This window comes from Charadrius vociferus, unplaced genomic scaffold, assembly GCF_000708025.1.
Source record: "Charadrius vociferus isolate BGI_N301 unplaced genomic scaffold, ASM70802v2 scaffold608, whole genome shotgun sequence".
In the NCBI taxonomy this organism is placed as follows: domain Eukaryota; kingdom Metazoa; phylum Chordata; class Aves; order Charadriiformes; family Charadriidae; genus Charadrius; species Charadrius vociferus.
The window spans coordinates 165,192-177,405 of NW_009649605.1; the positions used below are offsets into that span (position 1 = coordinate 165,192).

At 50.4% G+C, this 12,214-nt stretch overlaps 1 protein-coding gene across 1 annotated transcript; it reads left to right on the plus strand.

Moving 5' to 3' along the window:
• Positions 1 to 219: 219 nt before the first annotated feature.
• On the plus strand, positions 220 to 5,201 carry LOC104291266 (elastase-1-like). Its single transcript, XM_009890476.1, has 8 exons — positions 220 to 274; positions 472 to 575; positions 732 to 841; positions 1,621 to 1,752; positions 2,414 to 2,550; positions 2,697 to 2,842; positions 4,283 to 4,432; positions 5,175 to 5,201. Exons 1-8 carry the CDS (start codon positions 220 to 222, stop codon positions 5,199 to 5,201), a joined length of 861 nt encoding a protein of 286 aa, XP_009888778.1.
• Positions 5,202 to 12,214: the final 7,013 nt, after the last annotated feature.

Genomic DNA, 12,214 nt, shown 5'->3' on the forward strand with positions numbered 1-12,214 from the left:
ATATGATTTTTTTTTCACTGCAGTTACTGTGCTAGGGCAGAACCTGATGCGGACACAATTATTCTGGCTGGAAGGGGTTTTCCCTATTGAGGGAAGAAGATCTCCATGAGAAAGACCTGGTGGTGCTCTGAGGGAGGGGAGGGGAACCTACACCCCCCAAAAAAGGGGATTTAGGTTGGTGCAAAACCACCTGGCAGTTACGGTGGGGTTGCAGGGGCTATGGGGAACAGAAGTCGATTTATAGGAGAGCTTTGCACCTTGAAGCCTGTTTATGGTATTTTTCAACCACGGAGGCTTTAAAGACAGCCTCCAGGATGGAGAGAGGCCACAGTGTCACCATGTGGATGCCTCAATCACTTGATCTTTCAGACTTGCTTCGCTGGCTGCCCTGCGCAGCACAGGCTTGTAGCTGGCAGTAGCTCGTTAGGAATCCACATCGCAAATTGCACTCCTTTTTTTTTGTGTGGTTAGGGGCAATCTCTGGAAGTCCCCTAAGGGATGCTCTTCAGGAGGATGTGCTGAGCGGGCGAGTAATTGGAGGCCATGAGGCCCAACCAAACAGCTGGAAGTGGCAGGTACTGCTCATGTCTTCTACTTGGAAAAAAAAAAAAAGCCTTATACTTGAAATAACAGTGAGATAAAGGACAGCTTCCACTGTCCAAAGCCACACACACCATTTCTGCAGAGGCACAGCATGGCTTGGGTGTAAAATACGGTGTCGTTTCATCCAGGTGTCGCTTCAGATCGCCTATGCTGACTCCCCGGGGTACTACTCTCACATCTGTGGTGGAACCCTTATCAGCAGCAAATGGGTCATGACCGCGGCCCATTGCCTCAGCATGTGAGTAGGATAAAAAGCATTAAAACTCTTGTTCCGCCCCTCATTCTTGCTGCAGATGGGAGACGGACCCTTCTCTCCCTCTGAGCTCCCCACTGGTGCCCTTCCATGCACAGCTGGACATCTCGCCGCACACTTAATCAGGGGAACTGGAAAACTCTTGTTTGCTTTAGCCTTGATTTTGTGCATTAATTGCTGACTTCCTGGGAGCGGTAATCAAGCTGATTGCTGATTTGCATGAGAGGAGGTGAATTTGCATGAATGTGAGCATTTCAAGTGGGTTTGCATCCTGAGGAACCTGCACAGAGCCAGGGAGACGGGATGGAAGGCATATTTCGTGGCTCACGGGCTGTGTTGTACAATGTGCTCTGCAGCATGTCTAACGTGCACCGCCTAAACGATACAGCGTGATGCCAACAAGCAAACGCTCCTCATTAATTACTCATGCCTCTGGTGAATGTACTCACAATACAGCGTAACAAGCTGATCCTTCACACTCTGTTTCAGACAGAGGCAGAGATGTACAATGAACATTCTCATTCAAGACTGAGCTCAGCACTGTATTAGCTGATGCTGCACCTTCACTCGCTCCGCCAGCAAACCGCAGGCGGCATTTGTCGCGTTCATAAGGCCGTTTCGCTACAGTCCATTGAAAATCCTCCGGTGGAAGGTGCTTTAGAAACAATTACATTGGTGGAAGATCTGAGTGGTGCAGGAATCACACTGCAGATGCAGCGGTGGGGAGTAGTTTTTACATTAATTATTCTGTGATTCGTTTTCAGGCCACCAGGAGCAACCTACCGAGTGGCTCTGGGTGAGCACAACCTCTTGGAGGTGGATGGCACCGAGTACTATATTGGCGTGGACAGAGTCTTCATTCATAATGGCTGGAACCCCAACAACATTGCCAATGGGTAATTATTTTGAATACCATCAGATGGTTGAATGGTTCTTAGCACCCTGTCCCGCTAGCGTGCATGTGTGTATTTAGTCCAGTTCCCCGTGACGTTGGATTTGTGGGAAGCACTGGAAGGTGATGCAATGGAGATTTCCCAAATGATCTCCTCTCCTGGAGGTGTTACACGGTGTCTATGTGAATGTCCTCAGTCCTGTTTCAACCAAGATGAGGGAAAGATGGGCCTCATGGAGGGATGCAGGATGTAGAGCAGATTCAGGGGTTTTCTAGCAGTCACACCACTGTCTGCATCTGATGAAAGGAAGCCAATGGGGAAGTGCCGAGGGGCCATCTTAAGCCCCCCCTGAGAGGCGTGCCTGTCCACTCAGGGTCCACTGAAATTCACTCTGAGGTTGGGTACTTCTGAAGGAGTAGGAGCTTTTTGGGTGGTGTTACTCATTTATCAGTCTGTACCATGGCCTCTTCTCTCTCACTTGCTCATATTTTCCTGTCACCTGTGACAATTATAAGGCCAACGTCATACTCATGATGTTTGCAGGGTGCTTGGCTGTCACCACGCCAGAGACTAGACCTCGATAAGTGATGAAATACAAGTGAGTGCATCACATCTGGTTTATGACTAATTCAGGATTTTCAGTACAGTCTTTTACCTGTTTCAGCTATGACATCGCCCTGCTGCGCCTGGATTTTCCTGCCTATGACAATGGGTTCGTTGAGCTGGGAATGCTTCCACCTGAAGGAGAAATTTTGCCCAATAACTATCCATGCTATATTACCGGATGGGGGGTGGTTAGTGGTAAGTAAGAGGGAAGGAGGAGTGTCGAGGGTCCCTCTTGGTTTCAGAGGGACCACCGTGCAGGTAAGGCTGCCTGAGGCAGGGTATGGGCTTCCTTCCTCAACTGCTGGAGCTGCTGGACCAAAATCTCACCCTTTCTCTGCCAGCGGGTGGCAACAGTGCGGTCAGACTGCAGGAGGTGATGCTGCCGGTGGTCGACTACGAGATCTGCTCTCAGGACGATTGGTGGGGATCTCAAGACAAAGTCACAATGATCTGTGCAGGTGGAGATGGCGTGAGGTCCGGATGCAGTGTAAGATCTGTTATTATGAGAGGATTTTCAAGCTCCCCTCTTTGTCTTTCCTCCCTTCCTGACCTTGCTGTTCCTTCAGCTGGTGCCTGGCTTTGCCATTTCTCCACCTGCAACAGCTCTCCTGCAAATTCTGTCGCCTTTGCTGCTTTCTGCTGAATATCTTCTAAACCAGACTGCTCCACATTCCGCCATCTCCCCGCAGAGCAGCCAGCAGAGAGAAAACCTCCAAATCCTCAGGTTCCACCTCTCTCCTCTGATTTTGGAGGGGAGATTTGCTCTTTCTTCTAGCAGCTGGTCCTGTTGACCAGATCCTGGGGAAAAGGCTGAGACTTTGGCAGTCCCCTCTGTGCTCATCCAAAGGATGAAGCTGTCGGGAAGTCTTACCGCTCCTCTGATGCTGCTGTCATGTTGCACCCCAAGCCAGGCAGTGCTCCCCCCTGCTTGTCACCCTTCTCCTCCCCAGCCGCTCTACTCACAGGGACACCTGAGGTTGCTGCAAGTTTTGGTGATGTCCAACAGCACCATCTGGCCCAGGTTTAGGTGGAAAAGGAAGATGCTGTGAGGTCCTTTGTATCCCAGGGGCTCCAGCTGGCCCCAGCATCAAGGCAAGGAGATTTAGGAGGATACTTGTTACCTCTGCCTGTATTCCCTTCGCTACAGAGGTGGCTTCTGGTGAAATCAACCATGCAGAGCCCTTAAAAAATACCGGACAAATATGTAACATATTTGATTACATAAATATATGAATATTATAGAGAAACATACAGAAATAAAACAGTTTATACATAGTACAATTATAGGTATAGTATAATTATAGGTCTCGAGATATTTAGTGTATTCTTGGTGTGGTTTAATTATGGCAGGACCTTGTGACAAACCGGGTTCTGAGCCCAGCGACAGCCTTTATCTTTTCACATATTTTGACCCGAGTTGCTTTCTTTTTCACCACCTTAACATCCCGGGACCCTTTCAATACACTTGTTTGCAAAGGACAAGAGGACCAGCGTTTCCTTTCTGCCTGGTTCCCCGTAGCTGGAGGGTGCACTCGTATTTTAACAGAGATGCTGAGCGGGTGGACCTTGCTGGTCAGGATTGCGTGTGATGCAACATGCCCTGGACCGTTTGATCCCAGTCACTGCGTTTGCAGTGGCGGTGGTGATTTAGGGTTTCAGCCCTTCCTGGTGGGGGTGTGTGTGTGTGTATGTAGACCGGGATAATAAATAGCAGGTCTGATCTTTGCAACATCTTGGGAGGCGCTGGGCGGTCTCTGCTCCCACACCGCCGGGGAGCGCTCAGCCCTGTGCAAAGAAAGCAGCACAAATCTTTATTTTGGTGTTCAGGACAGTGACTAACTAACTGGTGCTCCTTAGTCCTGTCCAGTCTTTCCTCAGTTGCTCAGGTAATTTGACTTAATATGTTCCTCTCCTTCCTCTGATGCAGGGGGACTCTGGGGGCCCTCTCAACTGTTACAAAGACGGCCACTGGCAAGTCCATGGGATTGTCAGTTTTGGGCTAGTTCCTTACTGTAACACCTACAAGAAGCCAACAGTCTTCACACGTGTGTCAGCCTACGTGGACTGGATCTACAGCGTAAGTTGCTTAGTTGTCCACGAGGGAACCTGATGCATCTCCCATGAGGGCAAGGGAGTGCCAGAGGAATGGAATCCTTTCATTTATTAAACCATTAGGAGTTGAACTGGGAGATCTGGGGAGGTCTAAAATTAGGATATTTGGCGCTATTTTGGGTGTAGTCAAACAATTGTAAGGAAGGAGCTGCTGCTTTCGAGCTGAAATGCCCCACTGAGGAGCACGGACAAAATCCAAGCCAAGCAGGAGCTGGGCTCGATGTCCAAAAAAATGACCCTCACCATTCACCCTGACAAAACCTTACTGCAGGAAACCGCTGAAGGAATGAGCTGTGCGGTGCATGGGAAATGCAGCAAACATAGAGCATCTCTGCCAGCGCGAGTCCTGCAGTGCCGCACCAGGCACTCTCAGCCTTGCATTTGGGAATGAGCAACAGGCTCTGTGCCCCCAGAAACAATGCCAGGCACAAGGAGCGGCTGTTTCCCAAGCACAGGGGGGGTGGTTTTGTGAAAATGCTGCTGTAAACCCTGGGGCCTTCTAGAAAGAAAGGTGGGGAGAGGTATTTTAAATCACTGCAAAGAAGAGGGAGGCTACTGTGGTCCATAAACTTTTCTGGGTGGGAAGAGGTTGTTAGAGCGGTCCCCTGGCCCAGCTGGGAACGATTCCTTCTTCTGACAACTTCGGTGGGTTGGAGACATACGTTACTCTGGCTCTCTACTGCATTCACCTCTTTTTTGTTTTCCAGACTACAACGAATAACGGGGGTTTCTAGAGAAGGATCGACTGGTGCATGAATACGAGAAGAGCTAGAACGAAGTATCTCTGCTCATTAACCCTCCTCTCATCCCTTCTACACCTCTTTGGGCTATGAATAGCAAGGTTTGGCTAAGAGTGTAATAAAGCCTCAGTGATTGTAACCAGTGACCTGTTGCTGCGTTCGCTCAGCCTTAGGCGCCAGCTCAGACCTGGTCAGCAGGGAAGGAGGCTCCAGCAAACGCCACAGCCCGTAATGACGTCAGCCAATGAGTGTCCTAAATTTGGGGCTGGGCTGTGGGCAGCGAGCACAGCTCATCAGGGCTGCCATTTTGGCACCAAACCCACCCTGCAGCAAATGACCATGATGGGGTTTTCACACTGAGGGATTCCTTACGGATAACCCCACTAGCGGCGAAGGTGGTCAGCTCGGTGGGAGCAGAGCAATGGTGTGACAGTGCCCGGCACAGGCATAAACTGGGAGAGGGGTGGCTGAAGAGCAGCCCTTGCGGAAAGGGATCTGCGGGTGCTGGTGGGAGCAGGCTCAACAGGAGTCAGCAGAGGGCCCTGGCAGCCGAGAGGGCAAACTACATCCTGGGGTGCATCAAAGACAGCATGACCAGACGGTCAAGAGAGGTGATCATCCCACTGTATTCAGCGTTGGTGTGGCCTCAGCTGGAGCGCTGTGTGCAGTTCTGGGACCCACAATTTAAGAAGGATGTGAAGGTCCTTGAATGTGTCCCGAGGAGGGCAACAAAGCTGGTGACTGGGCTGGGAGGAGTGTCCTGTGAGGAGCGGCTGAGGACTTTGGGCTTGTCTCATTTGGAGAAAAGGAGGTTGAGGGGGGACTTGATTGTCCTCTGCAGCTTCCTGAGGAGGGGAGGGTGGAGAGGGAGGCCCTGGGCTCTTCTCCCTGGGATCCAGTGACAGGACACCTGGGAGTGGTTCAAAGCTGCACTGGGGGAGATTTAGACAGGACATTGGGAAGCATTTCTTTACTGAGAGGGTGGTCAAACACTGGAACAGGCTTCCTGGAGAGGTGGTCGATGCCCCCAGCCGGTCAGTGTTTAAGAGACATTTGGAGAATGCCCTTAATAACATTCTTTAACTTCTGGTCAGCCCTGAATTGGTCAGGCAGTTGGACTTGATGATTGTTGTAGGTCCCTTCCAACTGTTCTGTTCTGTTCTGTTCTATTCTATTCTTTTCACGTCAACCAGCAGAGGTTTTGCTTGCAGAACTGGGTTCTCTTTATATTCCCAAACAAACAGCTTCAATACATACATATCTCCCTCAGGTGTATTGGCAAACTCAACTCATAGAAAGCATGATCCATCTAAATTATTCTTAAACTCTCTCTGTGCAGGATGATTATTTTTTTAATTCATTTTCTAAGACTCAGTGCATAGAAAAGGGCATTTCTGTAGGGTGCTTTTCTAGTGAGGAAGCAATAAATTCAGTGTAAGCCAATCCCCTGGGCTGTTGGACACGCAGGAGCCCATACTGCAGCCAGCTGGGCGAGCTGATCTGCAGCACGTAACACTTCCAAATAAAAGCCATGTTCCTGTTAGACACACAGCAGGGTCAGTAAAGGGAGGGAGTGAGGATGAGAGGGAGATGTACGTGCACAATAAAGCGAGATCTCTCTTTTGATGAACTACAATGCCATCTTCTAGGAATACATGGGGAGTCTCACAACCTTCCCTCTTCCCTTTTGCTAGGTGAGCATCTGTGAGTGAAGGACTTTTTGATTTAGCTCTTTTTCCATTTTAAACTACCTATGTCCCATCTCTCCTCACCACACACCTAGGGCACAGCAGTATTTTTGCAAAATCTTCTTTTTTTTGGGAGGGGGAAATGCACATTTCTTCTCTCCAAAAGCCACTAGAGGGCATTGCCAAACCGAAAGAATATCCGACACAGTTATCACCCACTGCTAAAGAAGTTTTGTGGGCCGAGAGTGTTAAAACCGCACGCACGCAGCCTTGCACTCTGTCCTTCGTGGTTGCTTGCAGGCACACAGATAAGCAATGACACACAGGAGCTGCTTTTCGCTGCCCTTATCCAGAAGTCCGATTTGCAAACAGATAAATCTTCCTTATTACGGCAAGCGCAAATGAAAACAAAACCAGAGGCGCTTTCTTCAATGCTTGAAAAGGAGTGGAGGAGTCCCGGCTGTATTTTTAGCTCTCTCCTGTATGGGACCGCACTTGGCGGTGTCTCCAGGGCGCTCGGTAGTTTGGCAATTCTCCTCTCCTGACAAGTTAAAAAAAACCCCGATTCTCAGCTTTCCTGCCCCTTAATACTACTGAATGGTTCTTGCTCCTTTTAAAACAGCATGTGTGGTTTCTGCTGCAACATCAAGTTCAAATATTTAACTTCTTGTGAAGGAGCCTGGATCTGTTCGGCTCAGCGATGGAGTAATGTCCCTAAAAGGTTCCCTCAGGACCCAAGTGGCAGGAGCACACTGGCATCTGAGATCTTGGCCTGACTATATTCAAACATTTCCCTTTGAATTTCAAAAGGAATTAAAAAGACACACATCAAAGGCTTTGGGAAATGAGATTTTTAAAGGGATCCTCCCCCACCACCACTCCCAAACACTACTCAGCTGCTGAGAAGCGCAGTGTTAGGGTGGCTGGTGGTGTTCTGTGCCTGACGGCTGGGCTGGGGGCATCCAACCCTGTGGGCTCAGCACATGGGCCGTGAGGGGATTTGAGGATGTCACACCCCATCCCAAACTCATCAGCCTCCATTCCTGGCCTGGGCTGAGCAGAGCTGGGAACCGTTGGGGACGTTGCTGCTCCCTGGGCCAAAAGCACTCCTGGGACCACATTGGCAATTTACACAAGTATGCATGTGCCTTGCCACAACCCAAAACGCCACAGCCATCCCCCATTCATCCTCTGACATGGTGACAGGCTGCCCCTGCTTCTGCCCACAGCTGTGCAACTGCCCCTGGTCTCCACCGGGCAGCCGTAGCCATCGGGTGATCGAAACCTCTCGTCCCAAGCTGCTCCGAAAGCCAGGATGGACATCGCTCCTTTAAATCCTTCCTCCGCGTGAGCAAGACCTGGACCCGTTCCTGCAACAGCCAGGAGGAGGAACATCAGGCTGTGCCCGCAGGAGCAGGAGAATCAGGTGCTGGAGACGTACAGCTCTAATTCAGGGTCATTATCACCTCCTCGGTGCCAAGAGGAGCGTTTCTTTCTGTGTTTCGATGACAGGAACAGCTTGTGCTGCTCAGCCGTGATTTATTGCGTAGGAAGAGAGGAAGGCGATAGCCTGGCAGCACACGGACAGGGTGCGTGTGCTTCCCCTGTGCCTCATTTGCCTCTCGCTATCCGAGAGCCTTGCTAGAGCTACTTGTTCCCCGGCGCTGCCGGGCAAAGCTGTGACCCCATGAGCACGCCTCGGGAAGCCTACAGAAAATACGGTGCTGCACGCTGGTGTTACTGTGTGAAGATACCAGGTGTCACGGCGATATAATATCCGATGGCAGTGGGAGAACACGGCTGGGCACAGCACTGTGACGCTCATATATAATGTTCCCATCCTTTTCTCCAAAGCTGGGTGGTGGGGATGCAGCTAAACCAGGGAACGATCTAGATTTTGGAAAACTGGTGCTCCCCATGTCTTTATGGGGAGCAGAAAAAGAAGACAACAGTGGCAACAGGACCCTTATCTCCTGGGGCTGGTCCCACCGGGTGTAGAGTGCTCTGGTGGGGTGTAGGACTGGCCACAACACCTTGGGCTACATGAGGGACGTAAGGCTGCAGATGCTGGGAAACACAGCTTGGGGGTATAAGGATCAAACACAGTGGTCAGTGCCATTAGGGATGTCTGAGGATATCCCATTCCATCCTGCTGCTGCTTCAAACATCTCTCCTGAGGTCCCTTGTCATCTCCACTAGCTCCACTGGGCATGTCTTCATATACCTGAGCATCTCAGTTGGCCCAAAACACAACACAGCTGGAGAGCGCGAGAGTCACACAGGGATATGCTCAGTGATGGGGTCCTCAGTCACACCACAGCTGAATAGAGATGTTCTGGTTATGGACATCTCCTCATCTGAATCCTGCCCTGGGGCTGCTTTCCTTTATCAGAATAACCCCCAAAATCTCTAGTTGAATTTGTATCACTCCTTCACCCAACCCTTCCCTTGCTCACTCACTTGAAGGCAAAAATGATGGGTATTTGGGAGTATGACTACAATGGGTTCCCTTGCCTCCTGACAGCTATTCAGCCTTAATTACCGGAAAGCACTTTGGGATGCTTTGGCTATGAAAAGCACTTAAGGACTATTCAGTTCTCGTCTCTATTTACTCCAAAGTAGTATCCAAGTATTTATTTCCAGGGAAGTATAATAGATAATAGTTTCCTACACAGGGTATCTCAGCAGAGCAGGTTTATGTTGGAGGGAGATCTTTTTATGCTATTCATCCCAGTGGCAGGGTTCTCCTGGAAAGTTTTACCCTGGTGTGTGGCTCTTGTGGAACCCAAGGAATTGGGACCCCCGTGCATCTTGAGCCTTTCAGCCTCCTCGGCTGGACTGACCTGAAAGTCCTTACAGCCTCTGCACTCGTGCCCAAATATTTCAGTACTGCTGTTCACAGATATTCCACCTTTGGTGGGTTTCACGCACCTACGGATGTGATGGAGTCAGGGCACGTCCCACCAGAGGTGGTTTGGTCCCTCACTCAGCTTCCCTGGCCAAAATGTAGGTGCATCCATGGGGTGTTTTGAGCATTTACCTTCTGGAGATGGTTTCCTCCAGCCAGGCATGGAAACGCAGCCAAGTCCCAGGACATCCCCACCTCTCTTCCAGACCCCAGTGGGCCATTTAAGCCTTATTTTATTTTTTATTTATATGATATCTCAGTGAGACACATGGCGTCTCTGGTCCCACGGAGGAGGACAAGCACTGCCCGAGAGCAACTTGGCCAACTGAGGCAAAATGCCGGTAGGTGGCAACACTGCCACTCAGCAGCCGGCTTGGAGGGATGAAACAAGCTGGTGGCAATGAGTGGACTAAACAGCATTGAAAACTCCTCATGATCATAGCCGTGAAGGAGAAACCTCAGTTCTCTCTATTAACTGCTTATCTGAATTCTCACTTTAGCCATGGCTCTGGCAAAATAGGAATTTTTGCTGGTTTATGGAGGGACAACACTGAAATCAGAATACTGGCATTTATTCAGTACATTTAACACCCCCAGATGCTGAGGACTCACAGCTCCTCCAGAGGCGAGTGACCACAGAAGGGCCCTCACATGGTGCAGAAATCAAACTGCTTTTATCTTGGTGGGTAATTTGACTCGATTTGGTGGAGAGGACACTTCTTTACAGCATGATGAGGTTTTCGGTGATGTTGAACATCATTACCCCAAAGAATAAGGAAAAACAGCTGAACTTCTTTCCCCCCCCATCCCATAGCATTGACAGAATGGACTCAAACAATCTGCAGGAACGCGTTGACGATTGCTGATTCTGCAGTGCCTTTTTTTTACAGGAAAGCCAAGCCAGTCGCCAGGTCTGAGTTAAAACCTCAGCGCCTGCACACTTCTGCTCAGCGCCATGGAAGATGCACCTGCAGGAGCGGAGAAAGCACCTGTTGCAGTGACAGCAGCACCAAGGTCACTTTTATTGCCTTTGCAGAAGTCCTGGGGCCACCTCCTGCTCAGCTGTGTGCTGCAAACCTGCCTTTTTCTTCTCTCAGCCAGAGAAATGATGAGAAAAGGTGGTTTTTTTTTCCCAATGCTCCCACCTCCCAAGTGGACACAAGCCCTTTGCGTGCAGGATCTGACCCTACAGAAATGTCCCCAGTACTGCAGAGCCACCACCCCTGCCCTCACCTTGCCCTGGAGCTTCTAAGTTGTGTGTTGGTTTGCTTTTTTTTTCCCTTCCAGAGATAAAAGTCCATTCTACCCGTCATTTTATAGCTGTTCCTGCCAAGAAAAGTCCTCGGGTGTCTCATTCCCGTGTGGCGCCAGGTCTGGAGGAGCCGAGTCTCGTGTCGGCCGCCGAGCGCCAAATGACTCCCCCCTTTCCCGGAGGCTGCTCCGCCACCCGGGGAGAAATGCTTTCTAGTCTGGTGGCTACACGCACGGTTCAACTCCTGTAGGCACCTAAAAATGAAACGAAAGTGGGCGATGAGTAATTGTGTGCCTCTGGGTGTTACAGGCGAGGCGTACAGGGTGGCCGTATGGAGGGAAAAAAAGAAAATAAATGAAAAAAAAGGGGGCAATGAAGACCTAAACAAGGTGGGGAGAGCACGGACGGGTTTAATTGGGGTCAGTGGATCACCGATTCCCAGGAATGGGAAGGAGCACCACCGTCCACTGTCAAACGGGGTGTGAGTCCTGGCTCTGTGTCACCAGGTTGGGGCATGTCCATCCCCGTGCGTGCAGAAAATCAGCTGGCCTCAACCACACCATGGCCAGGGCACAAATCCAGGGTGGCAGCTGGTTTCACCCCTTTGAAGGTGCAGCCCTGTAAAAAAAGCGGAGTGGCCGTGGCTTGAACATCAGCGCCTTGGAGAGGGACAGTCCCCAACCAGCTGGGGAAGCTCCTCCAGGGCTTCTCCTGCCTCGCTCTTCAAAGCAAACATGAGCTCCTCTTGGCACAAAGAGGCTGTTAGAAACTCTGCCGCTTCCCCCCGGAGATGCCCGATGGGATGTGACACCTTGGGGAAGTTTCGGCACTGTCCCTTTGGGGGGAAGGCAGGACCCCCCGGCAGCGATGCCCTTCGCCAGGGCATGGCACAAAGCCATTGCTATAAGCTGAAAAGCCACCAGGGTGGCAGCTGGAGCCATGTGTTGGGGGGTCTTCTCCTCCCAGTCAGAGAGTAATTAACAAGAGGGAATTATAGCCATAAACCTTATAAAATAAAACAAACAAACAAAAAAGAAAACGGGCCTCTTTTCAATATTGCTGCTTTTGCAGACGAGCAAATAATTTGTAACAAATAGTTTATTCAATTAATTGAGCTCCTCTGCTCTGGGGGGCAGATGGCAACCTTCAGAGACGGGTT